We start from the raw sequence: 17805 nt of genomic DNA, 5'->3' as shown, positions 1-17805 counted from the left end.
TTTTGATTTTCTTTTTTAAATTCTAACAAATATATGTATATAGCTTGCATAAATTAATTTAATTTTATTATAAAATAATGAGAAAAAGACGGGGAAATTTTATTTCTGAATATTTTGTAATTATTGACAACCTAAAAAACAGTCAGCACGGGAAGTTTTGAAGACAAATGATCTGTTACAAAATTAATTAATCCATAAAGCAACAAGTTTGAAGTGAAGAATCCAAATCCAATCCTTTGAAGCGTCAAGTATAGACCACCGAAACCAACGAAATAATTCTTTTTTTTTTTTTTTTTTTTTGGGTAATAGAGGTGTTCTTTGCACAAACTCACCCATTTCCAATTTTCCAATTTTTCATTCAAAAGCTCTGTGCTTCTGTCCTGTCCCAATCCCACTAAAGTGCATGTGTTGAAACCATTTTTATTTTTAAATTCAATAAAATATTTTTAGTTATGTGAAATAATCCTTACAAATAACCATACAACTAATTTGTGTAAACACATCTTATACAGAAATGAAAAAATAGATAATATGAAAAATCATATCATAAACTTACATCACTTTATACATAATATATGATTTGAAAAGGGAGTTGTGAAAAAAGTCACGTGTAAATAAAAGAAATGTATTTTATTTTGGAACTTAAATCAAATAGTGCAACCTAATTTAGAGTTTTAGTGAAAGTAGATGATTTAAAGAAAGGGTGTGATGGAAAAACACAACTGAAATTGATTACTATTATGGAAAGTTGTAACTTATTGAAGCTTACATATTGCATTCTAAATAAGACATTAAGTCCTATATCATAGTGAATAAAATGTTTTTTATTTTGTACCATACGGTAGGGGTGAGCATGAGTAAAGGGTAGAACCGAAACTATCCCCATTAGGGTCTGGTTCTGGTTCTGGAAAATTGGAACCAAGAATTTCCGGGTCCAGTTCTGTTTCCTACAATGCTGGAACGAAAATCGAAACCAAAACCAAGGTCTAGGTAGTTATTATGACTAAATTATAATTTTTGTAAACTATTGAGGGTGTATTTGTAATCTTTTAGGGTATATTTGTCATTTTTCAAAAAGTATGGGGCAATTAAAATTTACTCGGGTACCTGGAATCAGAACCAGAACCTATGTTTCAGGTTTTGATTCCAGGTTTCTAGGAATTAGAACTAGTCAGTTTTGGTTCCTTCAAAAAATGCAGGGTACCCAGAACCGATCACCTCTACCCTAATATTATATTTATCTCAATATTGCTAATTGTAGACAATTTTTGTTGTATCTAATAAGCAATTTGTTATCTTCATTTTACGTGATTGTTGTTCAGTATAGTACTCATTCAAAAATTATAAAAGCCAATAAAAATTACAAGTTAGTTTAGGTTAAAATACAAATTTTCATATATGATTCATACTCTAGATTGTTAAAATGCCTGAAAAATAGGCATATGCAAAAATGGGAGGAGGGAGGGCTATAGAGTGCAAGCTCTTCAAATTGGGCTATTTTTCAAGTCTAAGAGGGAAACAGTGGTCAATTAATATAAGTTTGCGAAAAATACAAAGATGTTAGGATCCCACATCTACTAAGCATAGGATTAGTGGGTGGTTTGTTAATCCATGGTGTCACAGCCTCATTGAATTGTGCGGCCTTAAAGCCTAAACGATGGCAATTGGCTCAAATAAAGCTAGAAAGCACACACACAAAGAACTCAAAAAAATATAAAGTACACTGAAAAAGAGATGGAGAGAAAATCTCTAGATTGGAACTAATGAACCTTTGAATTCAGGCTGGACATGACACTGTGCTTCCTCCTCTCACAAGCTGGTTTTACGGTGAATTCTACTTAATGGGTTCAAAACAATTGGTATTAGAGTCGACCACCATGCATAATAGGCCCTCATAGCGGACAATAACAATTGGTATTAGAGTCAACCACCACGCATAATGGGCCCTCGTAGCAGACAGGGTGACTTGAGGAGTGCCTTTACTCGTGAGAGGGTTGGGAAGATGGGCTGTCATGGGCATTAGCCTTGGAATCGTTGGAAGCAATCACTTAGTCGGATTTAAAAAAAAANCCCACTACTGTTTAAACCTTTATTAAACCAAAACTTAAAAAACAGGGTGAGAGACTAGCCTCTAAGAATTCTAGCATAGTAAATAATATCCAAATAAAGATTTGTAAACGCATAATCATTTAGAAAACTATGTTTTCCAATCGTAATACTCTCTGTCGGAGTTGCTCGTTTTGCAACTGGGTTTCTTGAAGCAACCTTCTCAACTCTTCAAGCTCTATATCTCTTAACTCTCTCATAGTAGCACTACTGGAATGTGAACACTTTTTGGTAATTGATGAAGAAAAGGCAATCAAGAAGAAAAGGTAAACAAAAAGAAAAAAAGAATTTAAGTTTTAGGCAAATTTTTAGTTTAGGAATTTGTAATTAAGAATAATTGTTTTCCTTTTCTATTGTGAGATGTATTAGGAAATAATAATTGATTTAGGACTTATTTAAGTTAAAATAGGAGAATGATATTTAAATTAGAAGAGTTCTATTAAGAAAATGAATTTGAATTCTAGTATAATAAGAATGTCATATTTTACCTATAAATATAGGAGTTAGAGTCAATTCAAGGTTATGAGAGAAGGAATAAAAAAAAAAGAGAATGTGAGGATACAAGGAGTTTTGATATAAGGATACTATATATATCAAGTAAATACCAAGATGTATTAAACATTATAGGAGCGAGATGTCGGCCTAAGTAAAAGTACTAGGTTGATGGTGTGGTGAAACAATTATATCGTATTCAATTATTATAGTGAAAACCCTCTCATCCGTAGATGTAGGCAAGTTATGCCAAACCACATAAAATATCGTGTGCCTTTGTGTGATATTTGTGTTGTTCTTTATTTTATTTTTTACTCCTCCAATATTTAACATGGTATCAGAGCAGATTCAGATTTCCAACATAGTATCAAAGCTTATTTTCTTAAGGGACTTGTGAAAGATGAAACTTGGGACCTATCAGAGCCAAACTATCCTAGACCCGACTCACGCCAAGTGCCACAAGGGAGTGGTAGGCAGGGTGGCCATGATGACAAAGGTGTCATTAGATGTAGGTAGGAGAGAGTGTCACGCTAAGCGCCCGTAGCAGAAGAAGGTAGGCAGGGTGGTCAACTCCAAAATTCTCACATTGGGTAGGAATGAGGTTCTTGAGAAAATGAACTTGAGGAAGAAAAGAAGAGACTACAACACAAGTTGGGAGAGAAGAAACCAACAATGGGCTAAAGAAGAAGAAGCCAACAGTAGGCTAAAGAAGAAGCCAATAATAGACTAAAGAAGAAGCCAACACTAAGGGTGGAAGGTTGAAGTTGTAGAAGAAATGAGGAGTAAGAGAATGAAGAACAAACTTAGAAGATGAATTGCCAAAAAGGTTCAAGGAAGAGTGTTGGAATGTGAACACTTTTTGGTAATTGATGAAGAAAAGGCAAACAAGAAGAAAAATGAATTTAAGTTTTAGGCAAATTTCTAGTTTAGGAATTTGTAACTAAGAATCATTGTTTTCCTTTTCTATTGTGAGATGTATTAAGAAAAAAGAATTGGTTTAAGACTTTATTTAAGTTAAAATAGGATAATGATTTAAATTAGAAGAGTTCTATCAGAAAAAGGAATATGAATCATAGTAGAATAAGAATGTCCTACTTTACCTATAAATAGGGGAGTTAGATCCAATTCAAGGTTATGAGAGAAAGAATAAGAGAAAGAGAGAATGTGAGGATACAAGGGGTTTTGATGTAAGGATACTACATGTATCGAGTAAATACCAAGAGGTATTAAAAACCATAGGAACGAGATGCTCGCCTAAGTAAAGGTACTAAGTTGATAGTGTGATGAAACACTTGTATCGTATTCATATTATTATAGTGAAAACCCTCTCATCTGTAGATGTAAGTAAGTTATGCCAAATCACGCAAAATATTGTGTGCCTTTGTATGTGATATTTGTGTTGTTCTTTATTTTATTTTCTACTCCTTTGATTTTCAATATGGTATCAGAGCAGATTCAGATTTCCAACAGGCACGAGCCTCATCTTCTGAGTAGATATAGATTACTTGTATAAAAGGCTGCATTTTTCACCAAATTAATTATGAACTAACACGGGATACAACATAAGCTTCTCAATCAAGCTAGCCATGCAAGAATACTCCCAAAAAGAATATTATAAAACTGTTAAATTACCTTGTCCATGTAACGTTTCAGCAGATTTGGAATATTAGATTTGGCTTTCACTCCTCCAAATGGCCAAATGGTGATCCTATCAGAGTTTTTCCACTAAGAATGAGATCCAAAGAGTTAAGGCCCAACTGTGAATCTGGCTTGTCAAATCCCAACACAATTGTCTTTCCACAACCCTAAAGTTAAACCAGAAACACAACATAGATTATAACCAAGGACTTACTGATAAATGCCCACTAAGGACAGGAACCCACAAAAGGATTCTAAAAAAGTGACCACAAAGGTTTCTTGGACTTTTCGTTGTATTTCTCCAAAAAAGCTCAATTACATTGTGAACAGTGCCCTAAAATAGACGCACAAAAACCCTACCTGAAATCCTGCACTTTTTCCAATCCTGACAACCCTAATGACAAATGCCTTTACTTTGATCCTCCTCAGTACACATGTCCCTTTCTAGAACATTAAAACAAAAGTAAAACATTTACATTTATTTTCTAAGTCTTCTTAGCTTAACCCGTATCTCCTTGCTACTTAAAGCACGACCTATCTTGTTCAAGCTCGCTTCACGATCTCATTACCCAGCCCACTTGATTTGTTATGTAGATCACTTTGCTTTCAGGTTGCTATTGACGATTGTAGCAATGCTCCTACATCAGGTGATTAGTTGGAAAATGCAACTAGCAAACCATAATCATTGTTGCCTCTTGAAAATGCTGTAATTGGTGGTGTCTGTTGGTTATTCAGAAAAGTCGCGTAGGATCTTTGGAGGAGTAGCAACAGCGTGGCTACTACATTTTCCATAGTTCTCAAGTGAAGTAATATGTTTGTGTAGTGCAACAGCAGCAAATAAATGCAGTTTGGGTTCTTTTATAGGGGTTTACAGTTGCAGCTTTGACCATGGCTGTAGGGGTGTATGTTTTGTAGGAGAGTGTTAGTGTTATGGTAGAGTGTGTGGTCCATGTAGGTTGACAAAGAATATGCCTTTTTTTTGGGTTGGGGGGGGGGGGGGGGGGGGGGGAGAGGGGCGAGGGGGTGTGTTGTAATGCCTAACATGGGGGTACTGATTAAATTATGTTTTATAGCCCTGAGTTAATTTTTGTTAGAATTATTTTAAGAGAATATGAAGAAAATGCCTTAAACTTGTATTAAGGGTAAAATAGTATTTTCACTCAAAATTAGTTAAATGTTGCGGAGTGAAAAGAGATAGAATTTCATAAAGATACAATAAAAATGAGGGCATTATGGTAATTGACTAAGGGACAAGGATGAAATTTTTAAAAAGTGTAAGGGCAAAATGGGGGAAGATATTGATAAATAAGATGATAAGGGTTTGTAACCTTATTTCCTTCATTTCACCGTCCCTTCCTCCTCCATTTTCTTTCAAATTTTCATTCACTTCTCCAAGGAATTTGAGGGCTTTTGAGTAGATTTTCATAGGGTTTTGATTCTAGGCATCAAAAGGTAAGAATTCATGCTCTTTATCTATAATTTATTTGTGTAAAAGTTGAGTTCTTATGAAGTTTATGCTTAGGGTTAAGAGAAGATTTGAATCCAACAAGAGTAGAGAGCTTAGGAGAGACTACTCAAGCATAAGGTCTTATGAAGTTTATGCTTAGGGTTAAGAGAAGATTTGAATCCAACAAGAGTAGAGAGCTTAGGAGAGACTACTCAAGCATAAGGTAAGTAAATTCTACTCAAAATCCAACTCAAGTTAAAGTTTAAGAAAATCAAGTGAGTAGAGATTTCCTTTAAATATGTATATGTTATTACTATTGAGAAATTGAGATGGGATTGATGATTATTTATGCTTGTTGTTGGATATATTTGAATATGAGGAGTGTATGTGATGGTTTGATGATGGGTTGAAATGGGAAGAATTGGAGAAATCTTTTGGAAGTGTTTGTGCCGTGTAGGTATGGTGATGATATAAGAAAGTTTTTCTCTCAATTTTGGTGGTTTAAGAAACCAATAGAATGATAATTAAATTAGGGTTTGTTCATGCACAATTATTGTTTGATGAAATTCTTAAGTGAAGTATGAGTTGGGTAGAAACCTTAATTTTATGCAACATTGCATATGTGCATTTTATAAGTGCATATAAGTAAGAAATTTTAAGCATGAGCCATCCATATACATATAATTGTGTATGTGTAGAAACTTAAGAAAGAATAAAGAATAAAACACTCAAAAGAATAAAGAGAAAGGAAGAATAAGCATTAAAGAATTAAAGAGTGTTAAAGAAGAGAAAAGAATAGGTTGTTGTGATGGGGAACCGTGAGTGCTAAGAAGAAATTCCCACAAACACGCCACCTTAATTGAGTGGGATAAGAAGAAAAAGAATTGTACGGCCCGTAAGAGTGTATTGGATGAGGGTTGTACCGAGAAGAATTCATACATGCATGCCACCTTAATTGAGTGGCCTAAGAAGAAAGAAGAAGTTGTACGGTCCGCAAGAGTGAATGTAGATGAGAACTATACTCACTCACACGGCCAAAGTTTCAAATCCATACATCAACCGAGTCCGATCGGCAAAGAATAAGAATGAGAAAGAAAAAGAATAAGAATAAGATTAAGAAAGAACGAAAAATAATAAGAATAATAAAGAATGAGAAGGCTTGAAAAAGCCAAGAGAAGAAAATAAAAGAAAAACAAGAAAGAATAGAAAGAAATAGAACAAGAAAATAGAAATAAGAAAGAAAAAGCATTTTACACATTACTGCATATGCATTTTATTCATGCATATTACCATGAATTTCATCATGGTTAGGAAGAATAGAAAGAATAAGAAAGAAAGAACAAAGAGAAGTAGAAAGAAAGAAAAGAACAGTGAGAGTAAGAAACAGTGAAAGAAAAGAACAGTGAGAGTAAGAAACAGTGAAAGAAAAGAGAAGGAATTAAGTAAGGAAAGAACCTAAGAAGGAAAAGAGTTAAGGGATTTACTTACTGAGCATTTTTATGCTCACCTGTTGTTTTTCCATATTTTTACAGGAAATAGGTGAGCAGCGGTCGGAAGGACTTCGACAAGTGGGGAGGATTGGCATTACTGTCCACTATCGCTAAGTTTTTTGTACTTGTTATTTTGATATATGTAAAGAATTATGTTTTGTAAGTAAAGAAAAATTTGGGCCCAACTATTTTCATATACTAATTATGTATGCTTTTATTGAATATGTTCTAAAGTATACTAGTAGAAAGCAGTTATTACAAGGGGGGGATAAAAATGGTGGAAAGATGGTAGATATGGTAAAAGGTTTATAATGCATGTTCTTTACACTAATTAGGGTAGAAATTGAACCTTTTTTAGCTTTACAACCTTTGAAGCTTCAAATGGAGTTCCAAGGTCTTCAAAAGAGCATGAAAATCCTCTAAGTGTGATCAACCCAAATAGTGAGAGAGAGAGAGCCAAGAATAAACAGTCTTGCAAAAATTGCGTTAAAATGAGATTTCTAAACATTTATATACTTGGACCAATTCAAACAATTTGAAATTGTTATTAACTCTTTAATACAATTTCATTATTGTTCCTAGGTTCTTGAAACAATTTCAATTTAATAGTAAGTCTTTGGTTTGAACAAATTTATAACCAAGGCATATAACTTAATCCCATTTTATATATTAGCCCATTATTGAATGTAATCCAATAGTGACCAAATGTCCTTATTGCCCTTGGTAAGTGCTAGCTTTCTATGAATAATCATTCTCACTAATGCATTTAGATGCAAAAAATCTACCTTTATGAAAATAGGGTCTGATCCCATGAGGTTGATGCCACTAGCAATCTGTTGTACCTACACACGCAAGAAAGCAAGCGTGAAGCGAACAGGAAACACCGAGGTGGTGTTTGCCATAAGCACTCCGACGCTCAAGTTAGCAAGGCCGAGTGAGGCTAATTTAGTAAGGGTTAGGGAGAGAGAAAGTTACCAGAAGCCTAGTAGGAGACCACAACTACGGCAGTGATGCGAAATTCTCGAGAGTGAGAACTGCGGGGTCTAAAGGTGTAATGCTTGTATCCTCTATGAGAGGGTTGACCTCTATTTAAATATCGACTATAGGATCTTCGAATCTTGGTAGGACTAAGAGTCCTTATAGTTGAGGTTTCGTGAAAAAATAGAACCTTTGGCTCCCTTACCTTAGTAGGAGAGGGAGTCCCAATGGGTCTAAGACATGAATCTTAGACGAATTAGGGTAGTGATGGACCTCTTCGATAGAGTTCAAGTAGTACCGGGGTAAGTAGGCAACCATGGGCTCCAATTAGATCCTAAGTCCAAAAGATGGTCTAGGATCAGAGGGCCTGGGCCTAGATAAACTGGCAGGGAGGCTTAAACGAATCAGGCCTCTATTGGGTCCAAGTCGTGAGAACCTGGGTAGGTGTATCGAACGGACCTGATATGCAAACTATGTTGCGAGCCCAATCAAAATTGGGCCCTGGTCCCGAGCTTTGTTGAAGTTGTCTTTGTCTTTGGGCCTATTTGGGCCGAGGACATTTTTTGGCCCTAATAATACATAAATTCGGATGCATACGTTTACATCCAAACGTCGTTAACCTTTAACGATATGTATTACTCTCTCCTCGTATTTTTTTTTTTTAATATGCGACCACTTAGGTTCATTGTGACCTAGCTGTGGGCCCAATATCGCATTCCAATATATTTTGTCATAACTTTTTATGATCGAAACTCCCACCAGTCATGGTAGGCATCCAGCAATGCTCCATAACCTTAAGCCACAATGAAATTAAAATCCAATAAACCTTTTTCAATCGTATGTTCCATGTAGTAAAATCCCTCCGTCGTCTAATCCCGATTAAGAATGAGTTCATAGTACATCAAAACCCTTAAATTAATCTATAATTGAATCGTCAATCAATACAATTGAACATGTCATCATGAAACTATTTTACATGTGATATTTTATACTCTGGCCAGAGATTTCTTTTTTCTAGTTTTTATTGACATTCAATTAGGAACTTGAGATCAAACTATTTTAAGTCAATGGATTCCATCTTGACCATCACTTATCCTCACACATGAATAACATATGACCAAACCAGCTTCTTGCACAAGATATGACTAGTCTCATGCTTATACACCATATGAACCGTATGCATCTTATGTCAAATCCAACCATGAAGTCTCAAGTCTAAGGATCAATGGTACACTAGTACAATTCTGAGATGTATCGGTGACCACATTTCCAAATATATCATCGTAATCGGTCATATTCCAAATGTCCATGTCTACTAGTATGTAATGTCATTGTCCAACTAACATTACTTACATAGGGAATGCTTTAATGATTTGATCTTTTGATAACCCGTATCATTCAGATATTTCACATGCAATATATATATATATATATGCACAATAAATTAATATGTGAAATAAGANGTTCTTCACATGTAGATTTCTTCAGTTTTCAGAGTTATAAGTTCCCCTTGTTCTTCTTGTAGGCCTTACTTTATCTGGGCTGGAAGTATGGTCCTTTCACATGCGTTCGCATGAAGAATGGAATATGATATATTATAAGTTCTAGCTAAAATATTTTGGAGATAAAAATGTTATAATTCCAAGCATTGGTAAATCTTGAGGGTATAATTAACGACTGAGGCATTTTGGGTTGTATAAATTTACTGAGCCTTCGTATCAGTAATGACTTTAATATGCTGATAAATCTAGTACTGTATTACATTAAATTGATTTTTGAAACTAAGTCCAGAAGATTGTGTCAATTATTCAAACAATTGAGAATCTTACATACATAAGCACGAGAACTGAAAAGGAATTCACTGAAACAAAAGCAGTAAATGTTGGAGGCACGCAAAAAAAGAAACAAAGGAAAAACTCCCTTATTCGTCCATCCATATCACACATCGAAGACACTTTCCTTGAATAAGTAAATCAAAGGCTTTATTGATGTCTTCAAACTTCATCTCATGTGTGACAAATTCATCCAGTTGTAATTCCTGAAAAGAAATTCATTAGGTTTCTCAATCAAGATAGCCAGGCAAGAAACTCAGAGCAACTGTCAAAATTACCTTGTCCATGTAACGTTTCAACAGAATTGGAATATCGGTTTTAGCTTTGAGTCCTCCAAACAATGAGCCTATCAGAATTTTTCCACTATGAAGAACATCAAAAGAGCTTAAGGTCACCTGTGCTCCCGGCTTGTCCACTCCCAACACAATTGTCTTACCCCATCCCTAAAGTTGCATAAAAAAGAAAGATAAAGATTATTCAAACTAACGAATCTCAAGTTTTAGAATGGTAAAGTGTATCTCTATGATGTAAACAACCCATCATTCTACTGTTGGGTGTCTCTTTCTCTAGATCATCTTGTGAGCAAGAGAGAGAGAGAGTGAGTGAGTGAAGAGGCAGACCTTTCGGCAGCAAGCATATGCTTCTTGCACCAAGGATGAAGAACCAACACACTCAAAGCAGTAATCTGCACCTCCATCTGTCATCTCATTGATTACCTGCTCAAATTGATTAAAAACCACAGCTTAACATGAGTAAAAATAGTTATATCTCAACATTTCTGTGAAACTCAAGATCAACTTCATAAAACCACTTTTGATGATCTCTTAGATAATCATAATATATTCCCTTAATAAATATTATGAAGAACCACTTGAAGCACAAGATCTAATCGACAAAAGGATATACATTGTCATGGCAATGAATGCTCTGACTGAAAATCAGAAGTACAAAGAGAGATCATGGATTAAGAGGAAGACCTGGCTTACTGATTTATCCCCACAACTTTTAGCATTAACAAATTCTGTGACTCCAAACTTTTTTCCTACATCGATGAGAAAAGATAAAGTCAACCAGCACACAAGAAATTAATTGTCAGTTAATAAAATGGTTGAGATCATATGTAAGCATGTCCAATTCATTCATCACTTAAAGTATACTCAATTCTCCAAAACCTAAGTCAAAAACTGCATATAAATTTCACTCACCGATTTCAAATTTCTCTGGAATCAAGTCGACACCAATAATTCTAGTAGCAACACATAGTCTTGCTCCCTCTGCAACCTAAATACCGAAATATATCTATAAGCCTTTTTCCATCAGTGTGCCATATTTGAATTGCCAGATATGAGGAATATTATAACAGAAAAATCTACTAAATCATACAGCTAATCCAATTGATCCCAGCCCAAATATGACAACAGTTGATCCAGCCTCCACGTTTGCTGTTCTCCAAGCAGCTCCAACCCCTACAAAACCCAAACTACAGTAAATGCTGGAATCCCACTATTCATACAGCTTTAATACAGAGCTTTCAACAAAGTGCATTCAATAAACTTTGATTTGATCAGAAGTTGGCTAGATGAATGTTACTTACATCACAAGAAAGATGGAAAGAAAATTATCCCTTAAAATGTGATAAGGGAATTTTCGTAGGTTCAGCTGTCAAAGAGCCCACAGAGCAGACATATTATCATATTCAAACAACCAGTATACTTATAAACATGCATATAAAAACCAAAAATAAGTGCTTTTTTTCCAACTAGAATTAAATTTTCAAGAGATCATTGAGAATTTTAAAAGAATTCCAATAAAGCAGCTGAGGTACCAATGGACCAAGGCAATTCCAAATTTGATTGAATCATGGAAGAATTGAAAACAGCAGAAAACAGAGATCTCACAACAGCCAAAAAAGAGAGAACAGAAAAGCTATCAGAAGTTATAATATTACATGAGAAAGTAGCATACTCCAAGCATAAACTGTCAGTGACATTTTCAAATACATGAGAGTCAGTGAATAGTACCTGTTGATACTCCACAACTTAGGAGGCATGCCATATTTGGAGGGATCTCGGGGTCAATTTTTACAAAATTAGCAATGTCTACCACAGTATACTCACTAAAACTTGAAACAAATAAAAAATGATGTAAAGTTTGTCCCTTGAGATCTGTGAATCTGCTTGTCTCGGATCTAGCCATCCAAGGAGAAACCTTGAAGGGGAATTTTGAACATAGGTTGCTCTTCTTTGATTTGCAATCTACACATTCACTACAATCTGCTAGAAAATATGGTATCACAATATCTCCTTCTGCTACTTCATTTACATTCTCCCCCACACTTTCCACCTTCCTGCAAAACAAACATCGATTGATTAGACAACATATCAGCTTATCTTGATCCCTCATACGTTCATTTCGTAACAACAAACTCAATAATTAACTCATTCATGATTATACGGTATACTTAATTGTGATATTAAGAATTCCTGAAAAGAACAAAATCGAAACAATATTTTGAAAAGCCATTGGAAACTGCTAATAAATCAAAAGTCAACTCTGTTCACAACTCGAAATTGTAAATCCAGTTGAATCCTTTAATGGAAAGGTTTCCAAAAAATAAACCAGAAAAGGAGCTCTTTTCTATTGAAATCAAATCCAAAAGAAAATGAAAGATATCAGTCTTACCCGATGGCCTCATGACCAAGAATTCTTGGAAAAACAGCAGGATAATCCTTCAAGCCAAAAGGAGAAAAAAAAAAAAAAAAACGTATTAAAAATAAGAACATGAAAGAAGTAAAGACAATGTGAAGTGTTTAATGGGATACCTTCATTTTCCAGAAAGTAATATCGCTGTAACAGAGACCTGTACAGATGATTCGAATCCGAACTTCATGGGAACTTGGCGGGTCCACTAGAATCTCTTCTATTACTAGAGGCTCCCCTGGCACGCGAGCAATGGCAGCTGCAATTTTTTTTTTTTTTTTTTTTTAATAAGGAGAGGATAAAATGAAAATGCACGCCAAATTCGTAGTCTTGAAAACAAATATGAAAAACACTAATATATAACTGATAGTATGAAAACTACCTCTGCATCGAATCGGCTTCCCTGCGGTTGTACGTGACAAATTGTCGCTATCCATGCCGTAAAGTAGAGAAATAGAGATCTCTTAGCTTCCTCTTTGGCAACTGACAATGGCGATAACTGTTGCAGGGAGAAACGAGACAACTTGAGTTTTTTTTTTTATTCAATACGTGAATCTGACCGCCAAACTAAGAGGACTATATCAGCATTTTTTTTTTATTGACTTCAATGCCTCGCCGGCTCCACCTATTGATTATCATCAGATCACGTCTCCTTTTAACTACCCTTTTAATAACCTTATTGATCAAAATTATTATAGTATAGAAACTTGTATTATATACAAGTCAACGGCGGTTGCTTGCTTCTTCCATGGCTGCAACCTCTGGGTGAATTTTAAAGGGTAGTTATCTTTAATAATTGTTTACCCAGTTGGGGAAGACACTTGTTAAGTCGCTGTCAATAAGCAAGTGTACAACTTTGGCTACCGTGAGTTTTTGTCTTTTGTGCGTGGTGGCTGTGTATCGTCAAATTACAAGAATCTGCATGCTGACGTATGGATTTGAATAATCATATGACTCTATAACATACGTTCAGAAATTCAATGTTACCTGCCAAATCAGGGAGAGGTCAGGTGGGTAGTTGTTTATTCAAATGTTTTTGTTAAAGCGACTAGGACGATTTCGCTTATTAATAATACAATGTCTACTATGTATTGGTGGAGGCATTTATGGTGTATTGACTCTCTTATATTCAGACGTTTATCACTTCAAAACAGTGGATGAGAAAGCTAATCCTGGCTAATATGGAATTATGTAGAAGTTAATCAACGACAATAATCATGGCTCATGATCACCACACCAGCCTGTTTATCCCTAATTCCCTATGCCCAACGTAAGTCTTGCGTTGGAGTTACTTTATATCTCATGATAAGATTATAAAATAAATATTTCATGTAAAATATAAAACCATTGATTTGATTGATTTGATATTCCAATAAATGATTTCGTGTAAATATAAACAATAACCCTGTCATCACAAACATATCTCAGTAACACCTTTTACTAGCCTTATATGACAATTTACGATACGGGATTCATTATTAAACTATTGGACGATATAAGTTGATCCATTATAAATCAATATGTATAAAAGTATTTATGAGTATAGTATTATTTAAATATAAATATACACTTTGATAGATAGATAGATTAAGATATTTTTCTCGCCTCACACTCATATTTGCATAAAATATGACATACGTGATCCATGATTAACATAAAATATTTATAGGAATCTTATTAAGTACAATTCACATGCTTGGAGATTCTAATTATTGTTTTTTTAATAATTGAGGTGAGTGTGGTAAGTGCCTATCCTGTTACTAAAGCGTAGGAATGAGTATAGGTAAAAGGTAAAATCGAAACCAACAAATATCCACCCACCGGTTCTGGAAGATTGAAATTGGGAGTTTTCAGATTCGGTTCTGGTTTGTATAATGCTAGAACTGGGAATCAAAACAAGAACCGAAACCGAGGTCCGAATACCTATTAGGAAACAATCCATTGAGGCAATGAAAAACAAAAACAATAATAACAAGAATCGTTCCATAGAACCAAGATCAGGGTACAATTTTATAGCTTATACCAAACAAGAATCTGTAAAAAATTAATCTAGAGTTTAAGAAATCATATGCACGTTTGGAGGCTCCTCCAAGTTTTTTTTGAATATATTTTGCTATCGACCCAAGTGTAAGATCGAACCAACATAGTCCACAAGAAGATAATCGTAATTCGCAAGGAACTAAGGAGGAATTTGCTACATCCCTCTTTAGCCTTAAGAAACAAGAAGAAATGAAGAGTATTTTGATTTTCAATCAAAGCCAAGTTTGGCGTGGGAGAGAGAGGAGAAGGGGCTGTGTGTTTTCTCTTTTACACTGAAAAATGAGTTGAATGAATTCACTCTTACCTTTTACAAATAATCTTTTTCTTTTATAGTAAAATTTAATTGTCATATTCCCATATGGAATAGGCTTGGGCTCTAACCCAAACACTCCATATTTTTAAACACTCCTAATTAGATATTTATTTTAATTCATCATTATCTCAATTAAAATCAATTAATATATATATATTAACATTTAACAATAATGATAATTTATTTAAATATATGCTAACACATACTTAAATGTAATTTCAATTATTTAATTTTTCTAACAAATTAAATAAAAGACTACTACCTCAGCAAATTTAATTACACTGTAAAATTACCAAAATACCCTTTCGCCTAAAAAGACGAAAACACCATTCTTACTTCTTGAATCTTAAATTATCTTCTATGTGTGTGACCCATAGGCTCCTCATCATACTGGTACTGTATAATATCGTGATTAACACCAATTAATCGTCTCACTAATACACAGACCAAGATTGGCCCCTAGCAAGACATCATGACCACCCGATAGATTCGGATTCAGCAAAGTAGCTACCTGTCAACGATATGGTTACCGTACAATTTGATCCTTTCATCATACATTATCTCGACGAGACGAAGGCATAGAAATAGTGTCAACCTTCGGTTACTCTCGATATTATGTATTCAGTTTCTGGACCAATGACATGTATTGTAAACTGGATAAAGCAACAACTCAATCCCACTGTGGCAACAGCTTTAGTGTCATTGTCATATACTAAATTGCGCCGTGAGATAACTTATCCCGTACCCGGGAGTGATGAATCATTTGTCTATCCACCATAGTCTTGATACACTCCTTGATGCAGCCAATCACCACCGTATTGACAGCTATGAATAGAACTGCATTAGGCTAGTGTCAAACTGCACCAATCGGTGCACAAGGCGCTCTGGTGATCTCAAGTCTAAGGATCGCATACACAATCATTCGTTAGAGGATTTGTTCCATAGACATTGGGGTTACCATCCATATGGAATCCTCTGGTGGGTCAGTCCAGTGAACTTGCTGCGGTGTATTCGCCTACAGCAAGCACCCATGTGTTGCACCAGGTTATCACCAAACAACCTTGACAAGCGAGATCAGTCACTACCTTTCGACAGGGTCGTTCAACACTATGATAGTCTTACCGTATTATCTGTGCCCTTACTTCAGAATAGTACTGGGGCTACGGACATTTCTAGAATTACCATCATATGTGCTCATAAGGTTCTCACTATCAAGATTTGAAACACTTGATACTCTCGTCACGGTTCTACCATTCTAAGGACATATATCAATACATATTGCAATAATAATGATTTACGCGATATAGAATAAAATGTTTTTTATTGATTAATGAATATTATTACAAAGAGTCAATTCTACAATAATTGATTGGCTCTAGGGCATCTACTCTAACAATGGCATCTACTCTAACAATACCCATATAAGAATCGGGACTAAATTATAATTTTTGTAAACTATTGAGGGTGTATTTGTAATTTTTTGGGGTGTATTTGTCATATAAAAAAATGAGGTAATTGAAATTTACTCATGTACCCAAAACCGAAACCAGAAACTATGTTTTAGGTTCTATTTCCAGATTTCTAAGAAACGGAACTGACCGGTTTGAGTTCCAATTCTAAATCTTAATAATCAGCCAGTTTCGGTTCCTTAAAAAAATGTTAAGTACCCGAAACCAATCACCCTTAACTAAAGGGCTTCAACCCTTAGGTATAGTTTAGGCCAATGACTAAAGAATTTACCATTCAGACTCAAACACAAAACCTCTGTATATAACACTATAGTTTATCTCAATGACTAAAGAGTTTATCATCCAACCATAAGGGGAAAGATTACCCTAATCACTGTTAAGTTACTTGATATTCGAGTGTGATTAAAAATTAGAAGTTTAATATTAAAATTACTTGTAACCATACAAAACTTTTATATAATATGATATGTAATCGCTTCAATTTAATGATTGATAAATTTCATTAGTGGGATATTAAATACTTATATGTGAACCTCCCAATAAAGAATCGCTTTGGTTTCATTTGGTTGAGGGATTGGAAAGTATAAATTGGCGGCTATGAGTTTCTTCAGACCTTTTAGTAATTTACCCAAAGGTGTAGATGGAGACGCCTTCGACGACAATATTTCATTGGAAAAAATCGAAAAAGATTAATCAAATCTTTTCAATTTTATTTAATCCGATATTTTACTAAACATAAAACATATGATAATGTTAAATTAAATTAAATTTCATCCAATCTAATAACAAATAACTGGTCTAGTCAACAACTACCATTGTAACCGGATGGTAAGACGTCACTCACTTCGGTAGATTACTGAGAGGTCTTATGTTCCATTAGATTTGTAGTATGATATTCGGTAGACCCCCGCCCGGACACCCCAATTGAATAAAAAAAAAAAGGCCAAACGACATACACATACCCAAGGTTTGGAGAAACGACAGACTGGTACCCAAAAGTTTCAAAAAGACAAATTGGTACCTTTTGTTAATAGAAAGACTAAAATACCCTTAAAAATTGATATTTTAGTTTTGTAAATATTTTAAAAACCCCCTAGGTTTGATAATTTAACTAAATACCCCAATACATAAAATTTTTGTAAAATGACAAAAACACCCCCACCACTAGCCGTGCCAGATTCCGGCCGCCACCTCCGGAATCTGCCGGAAAGTTGTGTTACACCACAGATTGGTCGGATCTGGTGGGTAAGGCGTTGATATGACCTTTTCCGGCCAGATCCACAGTGGATCTGGCCGGAAA

At 34.8% G+C, this 17805-nt stretch overlaps 1 protein-coding gene across 2 annotated transcripts; it reads right to left on the bottom strand.

Annotated features, from left to right (window-relative positions):
- Window positions 1-9893: 9893 nt before the first annotated feature.
- On the bottom strand, window positions 9894-13250 carry LOC116118996 (alcohol dehydrogenase-like 7). Of its 2 annotated transcripts, none has more exons than XM_031404953.1 (10): window positions 13066-13250; window positions 12806-12942; window positions 12666-12712; window positions 12005-12330; window positions 11367-11449; window positions 11189-11264; window positions 10961-11025; window positions 10604-10699; window positions 10262-10426; window positions 9894-10189 (listed from the first exon to the last, which is right to left on the bottom strand). In XM_031404953.1, the coding sequence occupies exons 1-10, from the start codon at window positions 13118-13120 to the stop codon at window positions 10073-10075; spliced, it is 1167 nt and encodes a 388-aa protein (XP_031260813.1). In that variant the 5' UTR covers window positions 13121-13250; the 3' UTR covers window positions 9894-10072. The 2 variants fall into 2 exon arrangements, with proteins under 2 accessions (XP_031260813.1, XP_031260814.1); XM_031404954.1 differs by having other exon boundaries at window positions 12806-12921.
- Window positions 13251-17805: the final 4555 nt, after the last annotated feature.

The sequence above is a fragment of the Pistacia vera genome, unplaced genomic scaffold (assembly GCF_008641045.1).
Source record: "Pistacia vera cultivar Batoury unplaced genomic scaffold, PisVer_v2 Contig869, whole genome shotgun sequence".
Lineage (NCBI taxonomy): Eukaryota > Viridiplantae > Streptophyta > Magnoliopsida > Sapindales > Anacardiaceae > Pistacia > Pistacia vera.
Note: the sequence above shows the minus strand (reverse complement) of the source record. Positions and strands in the feature narration are given on the sequence as shown.

What these genes read in the sequence shown, in the direction of transcription:
- LOC116118996 (XM_031404953.1), bottom strand. Translation starts at nt 13,120, where the DNA reads ATGGATAGCGACAATTTGTCACGTACAACCGCAGGGAAGCCGATTCGA. An exon ending in CTTGGTCATGAGGCCATCGG is followed by an intron (nt 12,331 to 12,665) that starts GTAAGACTGATA and finishes TTTGTTTTGCAG; the next exon opens with GAAGGTGGAAAGTGTGGGGG. An exon ending in CATATGCTTGCTGCCGAAAG is followed by an intron (nt 10,427 to 10,603) that starts GTCTGCCTCTTC and finishes ATGCAACTTTAG; the next exon opens with GGATGGGGTAAGACAATTGT.